This window comes from Musa acuminata, chromosome BXJ1-10 (assembly GCF_036884655.1).
Source record: "Musa acuminata AAA Group cultivar baxijiao chromosome BXJ1-10, Cavendish_Baxijiao_AAA, whole genome shotgun sequence".
NCBI lineage: Eukaryota > Viridiplantae > Streptophyta > Magnoliopsida > Zingiberales > Musaceae > Musa > Musa acuminata.
In genome coordinates this window covers 15,626,671-15,646,871 of record NC_088336.1, presented here as the reverse complement: position 1 = coordinate 15,646,871, position 20,201 = coordinate 15,626,671, and the positions used below count along the sequence as shown (strand labels likewise).

Here is a 20,201-nt window from a genome sequence, read left to right as displayed (position 1 = left end):
GCTGGAAAAGTTGCTGCTCCAGTGCAGGCTCAGGAGGTAAGTTCATGGACACGACTCTATGTCACCTGTAAAGTTTCCGTAGATGGAAATCAATGATAGAGATGCATGTCTTGGAAAATGAATAGTTGCAGAGCATGTAATCATCTTAATCGATGTGTTTTCCTTGGAGATCATGTTGATGTATGGTGTTCTATTAGCATTTGCCGACTGCAAATCATAAATTCCACAGTCATCAATCAAATTTGTCTGGTCCATATGTGGCCCAAAATAGTTTGGCATGCTATTTATCAAGTTGATTCGGAAAAATATCATATATATATATAAGACCTTTTAATTTGGTGTTGGATAATTCTTTTGGTTATTTGAATACCCAGATTTGTTGCTAGGTGATTATGCTGGACATTGCATATTGATCCTGAACAGTATCAGTTTGTTCTTCCATACTTGTGTATACTTGTCACAGGAATGAGATGGCTTAAGCTTCGTCAACTTGAGATCACCATACCAAGATGATCATGTTGGTGTTGCTCAGCTCGGCGTTGATTGTCAACTCCAGGTTCTTATAAAGAAAATATGCTGATCACCATAGTCCATAACGTATGGCAAGAAAAGCATGCATTATATCTTTATTGAAGCTATATGCTTTGTGTAATTGTCACATCTAGTCTTCATACAAGTACACTGCTCCTTTTTCTAGACATGAAATTGGCATGTATAATGCTCATAGTTGGTATTTCAGCCCCTACCTGGTGGCACTGATTGTGTTTGGCATTGACAAAGTAGTACAGGGGCATGCCGACACATTATTAAGATGACACAGTGCTTATGCCAGACAGCATTCCTTTATGTAATTAGCTCCATTGATTCTCAAGTCCACTCTGAATTAAGGAAGTGAGTTCAGATAAATGCGAGTGCTGAAGTTGCAGAATCAAACAGGGCATATGTGGAGGTAAATCTTTATCATCATTTGTATTGCCTTTTATTATATTCTCGGCCATCATTGTCACTATCTGGAAGCATGAAAGTGAGTTTGTTTCTCTGGATTGTATAATGCGGATGCAATTCATAATTTAGATGTCTCTCTTCTCATTGTTTGTTCTATGATGGTTCGATTTACACTAAATTCGACCTATATTTGCAGTGACCTTGACAGAGACTTCATTTCCTGTTTTCCTTGTAAACCAGTTTGTGGGAGGCTCACAAACAAGTCTGCATGTCTAAACATGAATCGTAATTGGATATCGTCTCCTCCCCTTCATTGAAACCTTGCTAAGATTCGAGCTCTTTGGCTTTGACAGGAAGACCTCGAGATCGGGATATCGCCCCACCTTATCTCAACACCACGTCGTTTGAAAGGGGCGGTGCATGGTGTTCCGATGACGACAAATTCCAAGAAAATTTATGTCGGCAGACGGCGAGCCAAGGGAGTCAACCGTGGCTGCTTGCGTCGGCCGCCGAACTGCTGCAGTAACATGAAGGGAAGGGTTCTCTCTGTCGTGTGGACAGAGCTCGGCCTCTGAAGAAAGTCCAACCTCCCTCGGGTGGTTATCTGCAGGCACCTGCCCACCATTTCTATTATTCATGCATTCAACCTCCGGAAGTCTTCATCGTTCTCAGGTACCCACTTTGTCTCGACATAAATGATTCATCACAAAGGACTCGGGCATCTTTCTGCTGAAAGATGATAAAAATGATATATTCATGTCAATTCGGCATCGGATAAAGCTCAAATCTTTGTCTTCAGTGCTCTGTTGCTGCATGATCAGGACTGCCAATGCAGACAACATGGTGGATGCAATGATCAATCAGGACGTGGTCATCTGGTAAGTGGGAAGCTGCTCTTAATTATGCTAGCCTTAATTACCTTCACATCATGCAATCTTCAGGTCATTCTCACAAGGTGGGCCTGATTAATGGATTCATTTAAGGCGACACAGCTTTAGGCAAAGCCACTGCTGCCGGTAATATTCCTCTTTCTGTCTGTCTGACCACCGGACCGGAGTTGAATTACTTGTTGAACATCATTGCATCTTGAGAATCAAATTTTCAAGAAAATAGATGGTTCTTTAAGCTGATTCCTTCTTGATAACTCCTTCATGTCATAAGCATCGTTCCAATATTTTAAGGAATATTCTTCTGTGCAGCTGAAGGATCCATATGGTTGTGCTCCATGTGTTGTAGAGTCCAAATCTATCCGATATATTGATCGTATAGTTTCCTTAGATCACCAGAATTTAGTTGCATGCTAAATTCTGCTTGGTGGAATATGGATTGGTATTGATAAATGAATTCGGTAGTTCCCACACAAATAAGCTTTTATGGCTACTCACCGATGCACTCCAATAATACGAAAATATATATTATCACCGTTAAAACAACTACATAAACTATAATTAATTTGTCGACGAGTAGGTCGTATCACTGATTATATTACTATTGCTTCAAGATGTGGAAATGGCCCGGAAGGAAATGTCATTGTCCTACACACATTTATATTGCACCATTAGATCAGCTCCATGAGAAATTATTATTCCTCATCCATTTATATTGATTTCTTATAACTGAGTCATTTAGAATAATTATTATTTTATTTTATAAAAATATTTGGATGAATTCTTAGAAAAAACACTTTTAGAGAGTTGTTGATCGCATAAAAAGATCATTTTGCTTTCGTAATATTAAAAAATTCTTTTTCGACTCTTAGTCTTAGTCACGTCTAGTCACTCGATTCATCGACTCTTGCCTACTCATTGAAAGTTATCATAGTTGATTGTAGCTCTCATGCAAAGTAGAAGACAGAAGGATCTCTCTTTTTTTGACATGATGGTTGTACAATGGTCATAGTCGATCTCTTTTTTTTTATATCATCGTTGACATGATGATTGTACAATGGTCATAGTCGACCTCTCTTTTTTTACACGAGGGTCATGATTGATCATGACGAGGATCAACAAACAGGGTGTCAAGCATAAAGCGACCATGCGCATAACAAAAGAGACGATCAATCAAGCAAAGATATGAGTATAGTAAATATGGTGGAGGACAACCGTCCACATAGTTGAAATAATTATTTTAAAAAATAAAAGTATTATATGAGAAATTTTCTAACTTAAAGATATTTTACCGAGGAAAAAATCCAAAGTTAAAAGTGTTTTTTCATAAATTCATCCAAAATCTTTTACACTCAAATCCCAACTTTGACCACATAAAATATAGAAATAAAATCAGAAGTGCCTCATAATTATAATAATATAAATAATAATATAATAACAATAATTTGTATTGTTTGACTGATTGCTAGTTGCGTCCCACGGCCCTCTGTCAGTTTACTGACCTGTTTCGTCGCTGCCTCGAAGTCAACGGTAACGAAGGTCTTCAAGAAAAGAGTAATAAAAGAGCCACCTTTCACGTTCCCCTTCCCTGGCCTTTTATGACGTCCTTTTATGACGTCCCCTTCCCTGGCCATTCGATCCAAGCTCGCTCCTTTTCGCTGTCGATATGTTCTTCCATCTGGAGTTCCGGCGAGCTGGATCGGAGGGGGCATCTGATTCCTGTTGTTTTTGATACAAGAGAGAAGAAAAGGGTGTTTCATCGGCGGACCCGGTGGTTACTCCCTCGCTGATTTGGCCTCAGTAAATTCTACTTCCTGGATTGCTAATTTGAGGAGCGAGAGGGAGAGGAAGCCGATCCCTGTCGTCTCGGTTCGGGAATTCTTCTATGGGTAATTGCTGGGGTGCGAAGGTCAAGGCGGAGAGCCATTCCCATGTTGTCTTCGCTTCAGGTACTGGAAATTTCATCTTTTTAGCAAACTTTTTAGTTCGACCAGAGCTCCAGAACAAGTGTGGGAGTGGAAAGTTTTGGACTTTAGAGCGCTTTCAATAGGATTTGGATTCTTTGAGTTGTTAACGGTGAGCTCTACGGGGCCGCTTTAAGCTGGATACGATGAGTTCTGAGTGGATTAAGTGGAAAGTTAGGGTTCTTTGTTCGACGCTGAGCCAATCTAGTGAATCAAGGATTATTTGATGATAGATTTTGGTAGGTTAGAGAAGCAACGTTTCTCTTCCAATTTTAGACTGAAGTTGTTTGCTTCTCACGGTGTGAAGTTGGGTTCAGTTCTATGCTTTCATGAATCAAATTTGCGGGTTTGACAGATTTTCCAATCGTGCTGTTGCCAAAGTCAATGCCAAACTCGGCAATCATATTACTCGATTAAATTCATTGGCTGATTGTGAATGTGATATGGAATTTCTTGTGAATCTTACATATCATTGTGTTTGGATTGCTAGTAGGGAACTCTAAACATGGCAAGAGGAAGGGAAATGTGTCAAGTGGTTCTAGCAGCAGGATGTCTGCCTCCTTCATGCCTCTAACCCCACGGAGCGAGGGTGAGATCTTGTCGTCGTCCAATCTGAAGAGCTTCATCTTCAATGAACTCAGAATTGCCACCAGAAACTTCCGGCCAGACAGTGTGTTGGGAGAGGGAGGCTTTGGTTCAGTGTTCAAGGGATGGATTGATGAGCACACATTTGCAGCAGTCAAGCCTGGGACCGGATTAGTTATCGCCGTGAAGAAACTCAACCAGGACGGCTTCCAGGGTCATCGGGAGTGGCTGGTGAGTATCAATTCCTGGAAGGTTTGACTTTGATGCTTTTACTTTTTGAATATTCTATAGCTTAAGAGCAACTTCTTTAAATCTTGTAGACAGAGGTCAATTACCTGAGCCAGCTGTCTCATCCTAACCTCGTGAAGCTTATCGGATACTGCCTGGAGGATGAACAAAGGCTTCTTGTGTATGAGTTTATGCCTCGCGGAAGCTTGGAGAATCATCTCTTCAGGAGTAAGTTATCTGTGGTGGTCTACACACCCTGCATTTGATATTCATTATACTAGATGCATTCTTCATGCCTAATGAAGATTGTCTATTTTGATGGTGATGCAGGGAGTTCATACTATCAGGCACTCTCTTGGAATCTCCGAATGAAGATTGCGCTCGGAGCTGCTAAAGGACTCGCTTTTCTTCATAGCGACAAGGCGAAAGTCATTTATCGTGATTTTAAAGCTTCCAATGTGCTTCTTGATTCAGTATATAATCATTTTGCCTTCTGTTTCTTTCCGATGGACATGCATTCGATTTGAGAATTAATCTTCTGGCCCTATATGCAGAACTATAACGCAAAGCTTTCGGATTTTGGATTGGCAAAGGATGGTCCCTCTGACGATAAAAGCCATGTCTCTACAAGGGTCATGGGCACATATGGATATGCTGCTCCCGAGTACCTTGCAACAGGTAATTTGGCTGAATAATCTTTCTCCCGTGGCATGGAATACTTTTTGCTTATCATCTGTCTGTTGAAAATATTTACATATCTCCCTCATCTGCTTAGCATTCTTGTCGGACTAATTTCCATCACTTTGTTTATTTTTCAATGATTGTAGGATCAATGAAGCTAATTAATTGTATTCTCTTTGTCTACTTCCTCGGATAGTTATCTTGTGTAGTTGATTAGTCAGGAATTGCTTCATTTGCTGTCATCGCTGCTACTTTGCCATTCCTATCCCACATTAATGGGCTAAATATTTCTAATTATGAATGCCTTTTACATTTAAGAATTCAATTCTTTGGGGTTATCTCTTTTGCAAAGAGCAATCTTTCAAATTCCACATAAGTTAATGATTAAATAGAAGCTGCCAACCGATGACTGGACTTGAGATTAAATATGAAATTAGAACCTCGGGATTTTTTTCTAATTTATCGACAAAGTCAAATGGTAGATTGAAACTTGAACTATCAAATGATGTTTGAGTTTTCGTTACATGGATGTTTTTATCATTTTTGTGAAAGATTTCCATCTGCATTGTGTAAGTTGGTAGCATGTAAACTAAGCCTACTAAGCCTTGATACTTGCTGACTCATTCATTCATATCCTAATTTTCACAGGTCATTTGACTTGCAAGAGTGATGTTTATAGTTTTGGTGTCGTTCTTCTTGAGATGTTGACCGGGCAGCGTGCCATTGACAAGAAACGCCCTGTCACAGAGCACAATCTAGTGGAGTGGGCAAAGCTTTATCTCACAAGCAAGCGAAAGACCATCCGCATCTTAGATTCCAGATTGCAAGGGCAGTACTCACCGGCAGGAGCCCAGAAAGCGGCTGCTCTCGCACTCCAGTGCCTGTCCATGCAAGCAAAGCAAAGGCCACCCATGGATCAAGTGGTGACTGCATTAGAACAGCTTCAGGACGCTAAAGACATCAGCAATAACCCTCAGACGACTGATCCAAAGTCAGCCAACGGCCATCCACGTTTGCCTCTTCGGAGAAGTTCACAGAGAGTTGGAGATGGAAAGGTTGCTCATCCAAGACCCTTAGCTTCCCCTTCTCTAGACTAGTCAAGTGTAGCTATCAAGGAGGAGTAGCAAGCTATGTATCTGTTTCATATGTTGTTGTGCATAGATTCTTGTTATTGCTCTCATGTTTTCAGTGTCAAAATGGGGGATTGGAATAAAATGCATCATTCTCTCCTTCGAGGCTATAAAGTTGACCTTAGGGAGTTGGGATCACCTTCATGCTCTTCTTCCAAAGGTCAAATGTTGTGTTCTTCAGCATATTAATCCCTTCATTGTTTCTAATTGCATTGCCATGCTGAGAAAACCAGCATGCTTCATTATCATGTTCTCATATAACAAAATAACTGATATATTAATATGTTGGACTCAACTATTGATTCAAAATATATAATCTGAGTTAACGACAATAGACATATCAACTCTTTATAATCGTCTCTCGCTTAAGGCTTGATGTAACAGTTAAGTTAATGATGATTGCAAAGTAAAATCAATCCCGTACATGTGAAACCTTTTTTTAATGATAGTTTCACATTATAATATGTCTTTGTGTGAAGTATAGTCCTTTCATACTCGAACCCCTTCCTATGCCCAATATTATTTTATAGTATGAATTATTGGCTAAGATGCTTAAGTTCAATTGAATATATTCATTATCATATACATTCTTTCTTTAATTAATTAATATGACCAATAATTTCTTTTGGATTATTTCCTAAAAAATACTCTATTACTCAAGAAGTATCTCTTTTTTTGTTTTCTCCAAATAATATCTATAATTTAAAAATACTCAAAATATCCCTCAAAAGTTTTTTCGGTAAATTGTTTCCCCATTTTTTAAAATCAGTTTTCAACCATTATAGTGTTTTCATTTGGATCGTTTATAGTACTTTTCAATAACATTTATAATATTTTATTGATATATTAAAAACAATATTAACGTTATTGAAAAATACTACAAATGACATCATATCAATTGTCATTATTATAGATTATTAAAATATTATATTTTTAGATTTATAGTTAGTTTAATTGAGATTAAAAATCTACCTAGATCATTATTTATAGATTATTAAAATATTATGTATACTTTATCGGGTCGGGTATCTGGGATCCGATCCGTTTGCAGCCTTCTGCCCCAGCAAAAAAGGCTGCTCTTGGAACGTGGCAGCGCGACTCGAAATTTGAACGGCAAACCGACTCGAAGAGGGAGAGAGGAGCCAAAACCGCTTCGTTCTCGTTGCCGAAGCGATGCAGCGGAGGACGGAGGAGTCGATCCACGGGAGGATGGCGGAGCAGCGGCTCGCCTGCATCCGGGAGATCGAAATCCACCGCCAGAGGGCTGACCTCGCCGCGAGTTCCTTCCGCCATTCCCTCCTCTCCGTCCGCTCCTTGGCCGGGCAAAACCTAGCTGATCGAGGTCCATTCCCCCCTTCCTCCGCTCTGCTCGCATCGGCATCCGAGAGACGACGCTTTCTTTCGATTTATTTGGTTTATCGTTTCGTCATTACCTCGTTAAATCCTGATCTATTTTCTTTCTTCGCGAATTCCTGGATCAGTCTACCACGAGAGGCTCAGTGCTATTGAGGAAGGGATCTACCGTAGTTTTTAGATTGAAGCAATTATGCTTTCAGTCATTTGTTTCAATCATTAGGGTTTTGGTAATCTCTGCCAAGAATATTGCCATTAGGGTTTTCAAAGTAGGTTACGCTAATGTGGCTGTTTTGTACGCAGTCATGGTTGGGTTGTTGAAGATTGATCCTTATACATCATATTGACCATGAAGTTGATTGCATCTCGTTAATTTTGCCTCTTTTTCCTGGAGAGGGGGAATAACATTATGAGTTTCAAGGGATTAATTATATTTGTTGTGGTTTATGTGGCTAAACTAATTCATAAAAGGAGTAGCCAAACCAGCAAATTCTCTGCACAAAGGCTTGGCAAAAGACAAGTGACGTGAACTAACTAGTTGGTATTTGCGACAAGCAGCATAGAATATAAAAGGGAAGAATGATAATTGTTCTATCTAAGTTCATAAAGATGTTTCAAGTAATTGCCAATAGAAATACATCTTAGTTTATGATCAATAAGAATATAATTTGCAAGTTGCAATCTAATCTTATTTTCATTTTTTTATGCTATTTTTTTCCAGATAAATGGAGGGTGAGCATCTATGTAGAGTATAATATCTTTCATCCATGGGTCCCAGTAATCCATCTTTAAAATTGTTATTAATTTATTTTTGTTTAGTGCAGAAAAACTTGGCAGGCTGAAAGATAGCCTCAAGGAATTGGAGGCTGATTTGGTTGAAGCTCTTTCAGGTATACTCTTTCTCACGTACAAGTCTCTTCTTCTATTATTCTTTTAAATTGTATAAACATATGCTCAAATCAAATTGGTATGCGATGCATTTCTTTTGCAGCATTCCTCATATTTTATTTCTAGAAGTGGAGAAAAACTTATTCCCATTTTTTTAAGACCAGCTACATGGATCCCATCCTTCCCCACTGAGTGTCAAGGGAGACATACCTTAATCATCTTACTGCATGTGCATGATGCCAATATTTTTGCGACAGTTATGAGTCTCTTCTTATTTGTTAGTGTAAATTACCTTAATATATGCATAGTGGCTGGATAAGATCCATGTAGCAGACGCCAAATAGTTGGAGCTATAATGCATATTATTCTTGTTGTTGTTGTGCTTGTTAGCGAGTGAGATGGTGGAACTCCTGACTTGGCCAATTAACATGAGCACCATAACCTTGAAACCTAACCGACTTTTTATGTGTGAAAACAAACACAAAAATATGTAAGAAACAAAATAGATCTTATAAGAGCTTAAATCGTTAGGGCTATGGTATGAAAAAAACTATTTAACTGAACTAATCACCCTTGAAAAAGTTTTAGGGTGGTGCCTTGCAGACATGATGTATGGGACTTAAACATATGGGCCTCATTACATGTATGGCAGAGTTGATCCAGTCCATCTTAATATTAGAGCCTGTCATTACGAGATCAGATCTGCTTCTAACCACATAAGTGCCAGAAGAAAGTATCATACTACCTGAAAATTTCTTGAAGTTTCTGTTTGGTTTCCGATCTCTAGATGCTTGGTGAAAAGTTGATATCTATTCAATGATAAATTACCTGAAAAAAATGGAATTTATAAAACTTCAGAAGCTGTTGCATTATTCAAATCTGTTTATGTTTCATGTCCAAATAAAATTTATAGCATGTTCCAGGCTCTTATTCCCATTAAAGAAGGGATGACTCTGATTTACCAGGTTTGATTTATCTTGCCAGCTTTGCAGTCCAAGGTAGATCCCAATCAATCTGAAATTTGCGTATTTTTTGAGATTGCCATAGTTACTTTTCTTCTTATATTTTTACTAAAGTGGAAGCTTTAATTTGAAAGGTTCTGCTTGATCAATATTAAATTTGAAACCTATATTCTTGTTTCTTATCTAAACCCATGTTTGCAAAGTTATGTATGTGCCAGGAATGACTCCTATAGACTGTTGCTACTTTCTTTCCCCAAAATCATGCTTTATATCCGTGTTAGGATGAAAAGAGTTTTATCCATGGTATACTGTCTTTAAACCAGAGGCTGCTACTCCAAGGAACAATGAGATGGTTTACAAGAAATGTTTAGAAACTTTTACAATGGCTTCTCCAGAAATATTGAGTTTATGTTTGATCACCTTTAGTATGATTTGCAAATTTAAACTCTTTCCCGTTATGAAGTACAAGTTGGTGTGTCTTTGTGTGTGTGTGTGCACATGCTATAATACAGTTAGTGACATGTGATTTATTTTTGTAGTGAAGACTGGTAAAGAGTCCAAGTCCACATTTCTTGCTGAAGCCCTTTCTAGCACAGCATCTAGAACCGAGCAGCTGAAGAAGACAATTCTAGATCTAAGGAGAAAGAGAGACAAACATTCTGCAGTTATATCAGAACAACTACTTGGTATATAGCAGACCTGCTTCACTATTCCTCCTGTTGATAGAGTAACGTTTCTACAGCTTGATTCTTTAGCTATTAAGCAAGCTGTTAGCTTTATCAAACCTGCTTCACTATTACCATAATTTCTTGTACAATGTTGGTCTTATTCTCTGTAACTGGTTAGTTTAGTTTGCAATGCAAAGCCGAACAAATCATGGTTTCATTTTGGACCAGTATTTAAAAAAGACCTGACGGTACTGAGCCAAATGCCAGCTGATAATGTGTAATATATGAAACAAAAATCTTGATACAATATATTCATCTTAGTTAATTTAATACATAATGTTGTAATAAATGTACCATGTATCACAACATATAATATTTTCTTGTCCTCATGAATGGTATGTTTCCTCTAGATAGTTTCTTTATGTATGAAACAATGTGCCTTCAAACGAGGAACCACCCTTTATAATTCTGTTTTAACTTTTCCGTTGGTTCAGTTTCATTTCATGCTCTAACTTGAGATATCCTCAAATGGAACCATTCTGATCCATGTGCACGTCTTTTCGTAGTTACTATAAGGAGATTGGTGTGGACATGTTACTATGATTGATATGATTGGGAATTGGTTAATTGGTCATGTACATATGATTAAATTTTTTTTTTTTCTAGCTCTGGAAGCTTTAGAAGCAAAGAGTAGTCAATATATTCTTGAAAGACAAAAAACAGAGGAGGCCATTGAGTGGTACAATAGGATTCTTGGTTTCCGAGCTGAATGTGGAGAAGGTAAGTATGAAATTTGTTAATCTTTGTCCAGGAGTTTATCTCCCTAACCATTGTTTTGTACGATCAAGGGGTCAAGTTTATCTTTGACAAAATTGATCGGAAGAACCCAAATGAGGAATACTCGTTCAGCATAAGGCTTGATAACGACGCTTACAACTGTAAGTTCAAAGTTCACGTTGGCATAAGTTCAAATCCTCAAATATTTTATTTTCATTCTTCTTGATTTAGACACGGAATTCTTTTGGTGATCTTCAGTACTGGACTGCAACACAATATTGGAAGGTATTCCTGAATTGATCATGGACTTAAATAAAACAAACGGCTTATTCAAGTTTGCAAGAATCATGAGAGAGAAGTTCCAGGTTGCTGCATCAAATGGTAAATTTTGCAATGACAATTTTAACTAGAACCACTGAACTGATCAAGTTCCTATTTGAAATCATTTCTGATGTAGTCAGATTCAGATGATTCTTTTCAGTATGACATTAAATTGCTTCTGATTAACCTAATCGAGTATTTTCTGTGTTCCTTTTTCTTCTTTTATCTGTCAAGTTGTAGTTCCTTTAGCTGGTATCATATTGACAACATTTGTTTTTTCTATGATTTAATTGCCTGAATCTTTAACATTTTTTTGTCACACATCAGTCAGTTGATATTCACATGCAATAGAGGAAAATATGTGTTCTTTGCTTGCCTTCACTGTGACTATTCTTTTGAGGTGAACCGGCAGCTTGTGCCAATCACAAATCATTTCCTTGATTGAAACTAATGATGCTTAATTGGAGAAACCTGTCATATACTTTCAATTTTCAGGTTCATGGTTGTGCTATTATCATGTTGTTTTAAATGCATTTTGCTTATTACTTCCTATATAATTTACCTTCTCTACTTGAATTGTTTTGTATCTAGTGATAGTTCTGCTCAAGTTGAGCACAGGTGTGCTAATTGCTAATCCACATGTTAGGTTTGAAAACGGTTTGCCAAAAAAATTCAATGTTAAATCTCTTCTTTAATAATCATCTGGTTTTCAAATTTTAACTCTAGGAGACAGAATCAGACCTTGAAGTTCATAAAAGGATTCTGAGTGACATTAGACGTATTCAAAGAACAGAGCGAGCTTCATGCTCAGTTGCAGATCTGGGAGGATGACAATGCTCTGCACTCTAGTTCAATGCTTATGCACAACTTTGTAGGCAGAATTGCTTAGCAATCCAATCCTCATTTCTTGTGCTTGCATATATATTTCAAGAATTCTATTGTGATGTTGCTGAGCAAATGTAGGGCTTCTGCTGACTGTGGACATTTTTGCTAAGAATTTTCCCGGCAGTTTTGTCTTGTCTGTAAGCATTTGAATTTGATGCTTCCTTAATTGCATCTGATGGAACATTTTTTGATTACCTTACAGGAATGTTACCTACATCCATGTCTGTATATCCAGACTCATCTTCAGTTACAGTATCATCTGCACCACCAGCTTCTGTGGATAGTAAAAGTGAAACATCAGTGATGCAAAATTATCTTCGTGTTAAAGTTAATGATCATCAATATGATCCTCATAAAAAGGTCAACACAGGCCAACCTGCAATTCAGTCACCCAGATCTGTGTCAGCTTTGCGTCGCTCCCCACGTTTTCTGGTGATGTGTTGCAAACTTGTTTCACAATCAGCCTAGAACTGCAAAAAGACTAGATTTTAAGTGGCAAAACTCTTTCTTCATATTAGCAAGTGACTTGGCATTTAGCAACAAATCATCTTGTGCCTCTCTGCTTAGCTTGTATACTAGAGAATTAACAATTTTTTGTTTTGGTTCTGGACACACATGCATCTTGGAATATGATACTTGAACGTTTTGTTTCCCCTTTTTGTATGACTTGCCAATTTCGAAAGGAAAAATTGAAAACTCTTTTCTTTTGATAAAATGAAAATATGTAGAATGCTTATTTAAATGTACCTAACCTAGAATTTATTTATTTTTACTAGAGATCCTAGATATTTTAGTGTCCGGCATACAAATGCCAGACATTCTACTTCTTAGTGTTAGTGGTGAACTAGCATTTATTAAATTGCATGAATATGGTATGTCGAACGTTTCTTCAGCTTTGGCTTCTTGCTAGCTAATTATACAATTGGATATGCATAGATAAATGATTTTTTTTCAGAATCTTTGGTGCAGTTATTTTATTTTGATACAATTTGAAGTAGATACTATATCGTTAGCTCCTTAATTTAGCATGTGTTTAGGCTGTTGTTTTAGTCTTAATTTCTTAGTTTTGATCAATATCAGAAGTTTGCTAATGCATCCCTCTCTCCTTTTGGACTTCTGTTGTGCAACTCACTCGCAATATAAAATGTTCAAATAACAAAGTTTGTTTGTAGTAAAATATTGGACCTTTTTGTGAGAGTTGCTTTAACCTTGTCTTCCTTTCCCAGGGCTCATTGATAACTAGTGCAATTTAATGTCCTCTGTTATTTATGTAGCTGTTGTTACTTTACCAAACAACTGATATGTTGTTGCTGTTAATATATTTTTTTAATTGCTAGGATTGGTGTTTTGCAGGGAAGAAGGATTAATTGAGTTTGTACTTGATCAGAGAGATTATTTAATCTGTTTGTTATGTGCAATGGGATGTGCATATCAAAGAGATGAATATGTAAGAATGAACTTTCTTTAGCAACTTGTCTTGGTTATACATCATCTCTGGTGATGGCTTTTTGCCATACTTTTCTTTTGTTCCACTGGCAAGTTTATTTATGTATGATCAGAGAACAGAAGTCCATTTTTTTTTTTTAATGTATGCTGAATAGCTTTTTTATGCATCCAACAAAAAGATCTGGTGAGAAAATGTGATCCTAAATATGAGGGGGGTGAAAAGTCAAGTGAAAAGAATGTTAGATTGGACATGAAAGAGGAGGATATGCATGGATTGTTTCGATCTGTACAAGTTTATTTATTTATTGGCTCAAAAAGCTTGTCTAAATTATTAGTTTGATTGCATGATAATGTGGCCATGACAAGATATTTGCTCCTATAATTTGATCATACAATGCATATATTTGCTCCTCTTAAAATGTGATATTGATGGATATAGTGGTTAGATTAGGTGGATGATGCCAATTCTGCGGTGGTGGTTCTTTTGCACGCAAATGATGATGATGATGATGATAATTATAAAGATTTTTGAATTATTATTGGCAACAAGGGATGTCGCTTTTGCGGTCAACATTTAATCAAATGGAAAATCGTTTTGTGTGGATGCGGTACTCACTATTCCCCCCTTTAATCAAAATAATTGTGACAAGGTGATGTAGGAATTATGCAATCATAAGTCGCTTGAACTTTTTTTTTTTTTTATCATGTTGTGATTGGGATCACGGAAAGAAATGGAGTGCATCTACGCACAGTTTATGTAGTGACCTCGATATGTTGTTGTTATATTTTGTCGTCCGCTAGAAAGTGGGTTGCTTTCTTCTTTTATCTGAGAGAGACACACATTTACTCATGCCATCAAAAATTGACTGCGACGAGAATCATGATATACTAAAAAACGAATTGACTTAGCTATCATTAGACTCTCTCGAGTCAGATTAGTAACTATTTTAGGGATCATAAATTAGGGTTCAAACTATTATATTTAAAATTTCTAGTGAATTAGAATTTAAATTAGAGATATAGGCGAGAAGAAAAAATCCTTAGTAAATTATAATTTATTTGTGTAAAGGCATAATGAGTTGATATTTTGGCGACAAAAGATACTCTAGAAGGGTTAGAGAGAAGAGAGAGTTCTTCCCAGTTTAATTAACTCAAAGGAGAATACTTCCTTGTATTAACTTTTCTCATATAGTAAAGAATTTTATTTTCTTGTATTAGTTTTTTTTATATTATAAAAATTTTAATTTTCTCTAGGAAGAGAGTGGGAGTGTTGAATTAATATAAATCTTATATTAGGTTTTCTGCAATTTTCTTTTTAAAATCTTCTCTTTCTCTCCACTAGTTGTTGTTAAAACTGGTGATCAGTCTATTTTACCCCATCACAGATATATGAATCTTAGACATCTCGAAGCTATGTATGTAATGAATGGTCTTTCATACGTTCAAGCCAACAAATAAATATCCTATTTATTATTATATGAAATTCTTAAATTCTTATATCATTCCCTCCTCGTCTGAAACATATGTTTACTTGAGATTTATAACAACAAACCTCTGTGGCTTCTTTTGTACGTACCATAGACGAATGTATTTCATGTGTTAATAATATCAATCAATATAACAAAAATGCAAAATGGTCCATAAACGTAAGATAAAGAAGATATTGAATTATTATTATTATTATTATTAATTTATATAAATAAATGGAGTAGCTGAGAGCAATGAACGGATGCGTGTCATGCAACGTGTTTCAGCAAATGCGCATGCTGCCTCACGTGCGCAAGAAAGCAGCAGTCGCACTTCGATTTGCCGGTGTTGACGTACCACCGAGAAGGTAGTAATAATGGCATGTGCATTGGCCAAAATTTGCATGCTGCGTATGGCCCTTAACGTCGAGTCGGCGATAAATCGCTGTCGTATGGGCACCCATTCATCCAATGCAAAAACCTTCGTCTCAGCTTTTCCTTCCTAATTCTTTTTTTCTTTATTTTTATTTTTATTTTTTTAGGGTGCTAAGTACCTGAAGAAGTCTCTGTTTTTTCTCAGACGATTTTTTTTTTATTTTTATTTGATATCCATTTTTTTAATATTATAATTTTTTTTTATTTCTATAAAATAATGTTCGCTCATATATCTTATCTATGGGTGGGATGCATCGACAAATTGATCTATTCAATTAGACGAGTATACCTATGGAGCGATCTATAGAAACTGTTTTGTTTAGAGAGGAAAAGGATATTTAGGATATTAGAAAAAATTAAGACACCACATATGGGACATCACCTAAAAAATCTATTTTTTTAAAAAAATTATCATTATTAAGAGATTATAGTGATTTAGATATATTTTAATTTTAATTTTAATCACGCTAAATATTTGTATTTATTTATCCTGGTAGTCATTGCACCTTAGAACAAGTCTCAGTTGAGTTTTGTGGCATCTAAACATGCCATTTAAAGCCAGCAACAAATATTTCATCATCAGTTCAAATTGTGAGCAGAAGCTTGTTTTTCATCAGCAGAATATCAAACTACACTAAGCTAGTTTTGGTTTAATTCCCCATCCTTAAGCTTTATTCTAACATTTTATTCAACATGATACATCATGATTGGATATTTCTCTTCACTCTCATGCTTTTTTGCATTCCTCCTCCTTTGCAATATAGCCTTCTTGTCTGCCCCTTCCTTATTACTTGTGATTACAAAAGTTAGAAATTGGTCATGGAAATTGAGAATATTATAACTAGAATTCTCATGTATATATATGAAGATGCTACAGTTCTTGACAATGTTTTATCCTACAGGCCTATAAAGGAGAAGTGCCAAAGTCAAATAAAGTCTGTAGCTAATGTTAAAAGAGAAGGTAAAGAACTGGTTTTGTATAGTGCAAGCATATAAAAGATTAAATGGCCTGAGTGAAACCAGCAAGTTATCCCATTTAGCATAGTGGAAGCATGGGCAAGAGAACCTAACAGCAAATTTGGGGACCTTGTGGTTGTCAGACATCAGATGAGGAGCCATTCCAAATGAAGCCTTGTCCATTCATAGGATGTCACTCCTCATCTGTCGTGAGATAAGAATGTATTATTTATCTGTTGTGAAGGAGACAGCTTTAGGTGATTGAAAGTTACTTCCATGGTCAGCATTTTTTTTGGTGATTTGGAGGCTTGCAGAAAAGCCTTGACACAGCACAACCCATCAACCATGCGAAGACTCCAAGCTGGGTTGACTACTTGGGTTGACCTTCTCCTTTATGTGTTGGTTTCTGTGAAAATTAATTTATAGTTTCTATCATCCCTATACTTTCTTTTACATTATTCCCACCGTCACGTTGTCCGACATACTGAAACTTATTACTCTTCTTGTTCGGATGTCATTGTTGTCTGTGAACTCTGGATGTCATGGAAGAGACTTTGGCGGTAGAAAGGGACCTCAAATAATGATTAAGAATGATGACCTTTGGTAAATCTATCGATTAGGTAACTAAGACTTCAAGCAGTCTCCTTTTTTTGGGGTACAGCATGATGTGATATGTTTACTTTGAGAACTCCCCTGATGGAAGAAGGTTAATGGCTGGACTTAGTCGACGACCACAAAGAAAGAACACATGACGATGAAACGTTGACCCGTAGAATGATTCAACCAGGAAGACTTTGACTCCACCATTATAGATCATTGTTGTTGAATTGTTCATAACAAGCTCCCCTTCTTCTTGAATGAATGATCTGATGTTGTTTTCAGCTTATTATTGGTAGGCGCAGAATTATCACCGTAATGAACATAGTAAGATCAAATTATGAACGGTCAAAAACAAACCACCAAAGCCTAAATAAAATTTAATACTTTATTTTTTTTAATCTATTCGTATCGAGAAAAAATCATAATTTTTATAACGTGAGATCGAATTATAAATATTTCACCATCGTAAACCTTACGAGATAATCGACGACAATCACTACGTGGAAAGAAAAATATCAAAAGTATCAACAGTCAATCACAAGCTAAAAATTTTGCACTTGTTAATCAAACTTAGTATATTTATAGATTAATCAAACTCTAATTTTTAATTTTTTTTATTACAAATAAATCTGATTCTTTCTTATATTATAAAAAAAAAATATAGTTATAAATTGAATGGCAATGGCAGAGATACAAAAAAGAAAGGTGAATGATAATTATTTCTTGATGCCCACATTACAACATTGGACCAATCGTGGGAACAATTACATGAACCAGACAAAAGACAGACCCACAGCTACGAACGAATCCCTTACCATGTCATTTTGTGTGCTGATCTAGCGGCGCCCCCACAAGTCCAGTACACTCCCTCCGGTCCACCGATCCCGACGATTAGGCAGTCACAGATGTCTCCATCGCAACCTTCCCCGAGTGCCGGATGCTGCCTGATTTCTCTGCCTTCTCCCACAGCTCCGGCAGCGCCTCCCTGATGTTGTGGATGCTCTCCAAAGCATGGTCCGCGCCTTTCACTCTGTGTGAAGTCCCCACCTGCATTCACCCACCGATGAGAGACTCGTGGGACAGACATGGACATGAACTCGATCGCAGGGTTCCCACCCAGTCAGTGCATGCCGAAGAGACCTACCAGTACGGTCTGCAGACCGATGCGTTTTCCTGATCGAATGTTCCGTGCACTGTCATCGAAGAAAACCTGCAACGCTCGCTCCGTCAGTGAGTCTCCCCTTGGTGCTAAAGAAGCGTAATGGAGGTCAATAAGATGGGCGATGGCATCGTACACTTCTTTGGGGGTCGATGTTTGCGAGCCTCAGCGCGTGCTCCATGGCTTCCACGGACGGCTTGCACAGCACCGGCGTCTTGGGTAGTTCGATTCCGCTAGTGTCAGGCTTCGAGAAGTGGTCGACGATGTCGAAGATTTCGCTCGGGGTTTGTGTGCCGCAGGAAGACGACGGTGGATTCAGAGTCTCGAAGCATATGACCCCTTCGAAGCAGTCTTCCAGCCCCAGCCTCTTGAGCACCTCAGCAGCGTGGACCTCGTCGCCGTTCGTGAACACCTGTTTTGCAGATTGATATGGCAGAAATGAGACCTCAAGCGACGGAGAGAGACGGCGTTCGTGGTTTTGTCCTGTGCATCGTTCGGGAAACTTACGACTTTGCGCATCGGAAGGCTCAGCAAGAGCTGCCTAAGAACAGGGTCTGGCTTCAACTTGTTGTACGGCAATCTTCCATGAACGAAGCTGTGGTAATCGTCATAGTCGAAGTCGTAGCCGACGGCCTGAGCAACAAGAACAACGCAACGATGGGTTTCAGTGCAGGAGCCGAAGTAATCACCGGTAAGAACAGAGATGAGCAACTTGTCGAGGTACCCTTAGACCAGCCATTGTCGTGCCGTAGTTCTTGTATAGGACATCGCACAGCTCCGATATCTTGCTTTCCTCGATCCCAAGTTTCTCGTGCATGTAATCTAGAGAACAATGGAAACGATCGTATCAGGAAAACGATGGAACCATGGAAAAGTCAACGGGCCAAAACACAGCGGAAGGAAAAAGGCCAAAGGAGACCGTCGTCGTCGTCGTCGTCGTACCTCCAATGTTCTTACGGCACTCGGTTGCGATGCCAGAACTCAATGGGTAGAGAGTGTCATCGAGATCTGCAAGCACAACCGACGACAGGGAATCAACATTCTGCAATCACCGCAGCCGACGAAGAAGCCACGGATGCAACGCGAAAGGCCAAAGCCGAGAACTTACCGAAGAGAAGGCAATCGTATGTAGCCCTCTGAGCCTGCCGGTAGTGGTCATCGAATTCCATCTTGGTCTATCGAAACAAGCAAAAACACAAGCACAAAGTAAGCGACGATCGAAACGATCACCGAAAGAAGCCAAATTTTTTTGACGACTCGTCTCAACCGGCAGATCGAAGGAAGAAATCAAAGAAAGCAAGCTCCTTTTTCGTAGAACGGGTCGGCCGACCGTATTCCAGAGGCCAAGGAAGCGGAGCTCACCGGAATCAGAAGGCCGACGACGTCGAGAGACAATGCAGGGCAGAACACGGGGCGGAGAAACGGAAGGAAGGGTGAAGAAAGCAAGATTTGGTGTCCTCTACGAAACAGAGCGTTGGAAACAGAGGGCGAAGGGGGAAGAAGAAAGGTCGGGGTGCGTCGGCTTAAATAAGGCGACGCGTCGCCCCTCTAAACCGCAATTAGGAGGCTCGACGAGACGTTTACGGGGTCAATAATAGCGAGTTTACTAAGAATAAGAAGCACAATTAAACCGAGGGAACCCGGAAACAGCGTGGCTGCTTCACCCGTCCGTCCAGGTGTCCGTCGCTGATTGGGTCGGTGGTAGCTTCTAGATACCGACCACGCCTCGGATGTCGCGTTCCCACCGGGGCGCGGACGGACGGAACTACCCCCTACTGCTTACATGGATAAATCTGGACCGTGGGAAGGAGGTTGAGCGGTGGAGATGGGAAGCTTCGCGTGCGGGTCACGTTGTTGCAGTGGC

At 38.5% G+C, this 20,201-nt stretch overlaps 3 protein-coding genes across 6 annotated transcripts; 2 read left to right on the top strand and 1 right to left on the bottom strand.

Annotated features, from left to right (window-relative positions):
* The first annotated feature begins 3,391 nt into the window (after positions 1 to 3,391).
* Positions 3,392 to 6,534, top strand: LOC103999662 (receptor-like cytoplasmic kinase 176). Of its 3 annotated transcripts, none has more exons than XM_009421472.3 (6): positions 3,392 to 3,781; positions 4,287 to 4,612; positions 4,702 to 4,837; positions 4,940 to 5,067; positions 5,164 to 5,287; positions 5,939 to 6,534. In XM_009421472.3, exons 1-6 carry the CDS (start codon positions 3,718 to 3,720, stop codon positions 6,385 to 6,387), a joined length of 1,227 nt encoding a protein of 408 aa, XP_009419747.2. In that variant the 5' UTR covers positions 3,392 to 3,717; the 3' UTR covers positions 6,388 to 6,534. The 3 variants fall into 3 exon arrangements, with proteins under 3 accessions (XP_009419747.2, XP_018675145.2, XP_009419746.2); XM_018819600.2 differs by having other exon boundaries at positions 4,940 to 5,082; XM_009421471.3 differs by having other exon boundaries at positions 3,454 to 3,781; positions 4,290 to 4,612; positions 4,940 to 5,082.
* Positions 6,535 to 7,522: 988 nt separating this feature from the next.
* Positions 7,523 to 13,788, top strand: LOC135586721 (kinetochore protein SPC25 homolog). The gene is made up of 8 exons (XM_065085869.1): positions 7,523 to 7,762; positions 8,598 to 8,663; positions 10,163 to 10,309; positions 10,958 to 11,071; positions 11,140 to 11,229; positions 11,327 to 11,449; positions 12,477 to 12,706; positions 13,628 to 13,788. Exons 1-8 carry the CDS (start codon positions 7,594 to 7,596, stop codon positions 13,643 to 13,645), a joined length of 957 nt encoding a protein of 318 aa, XP_064941941.1. The 5' UTR covers positions 7,523 to 7,593; the 3' UTR covers positions 13,646 to 13,788.
* Positions 13,789 to 17,869: 4,081 nt separating this feature from the next.
* LOC135582466 (phosphate metabolism protein 8-like) lies at positions 17,870 to 19,856 on the bottom strand. 2 transcript variants are annotated; one of them, XM_065085867.1, is made up of 8 exons: positions 19,700 to 19,856; positions 19,446 to 19,512; positions 19,280 to 19,345; positions 19,062 to 19,159; positions 18,845 to 18,970; positions 18,474 to 18,749; positions 18,323 to 18,388; positions 17,870 to 18,225 (listed from the first exon to the last, which is right to left on the bottom strand). In XM_065085867.1, exons 2-8 carry the CDS (start codon positions 19,504 to 19,506, stop codon positions 18,070 to 18,072), a joined length of 849 nt encoding a protein of 282 aa, XP_064941939.1. In that variant the 5' UTR covers positions 19,507 to 19,512; positions 19,700 to 19,856; the 3' UTR covers positions 17,870 to 18,069. The 2 variants fall into 2 exon arrangements, with proteins under 2 accessions (XP_064941939.1, XP_064941940.1); XM_065085868.1 differs by having other exon boundaries at positions 19,605 to 19,811.
* Positions 19,857 to 20,201: the final 345 nt, after the last annotated feature.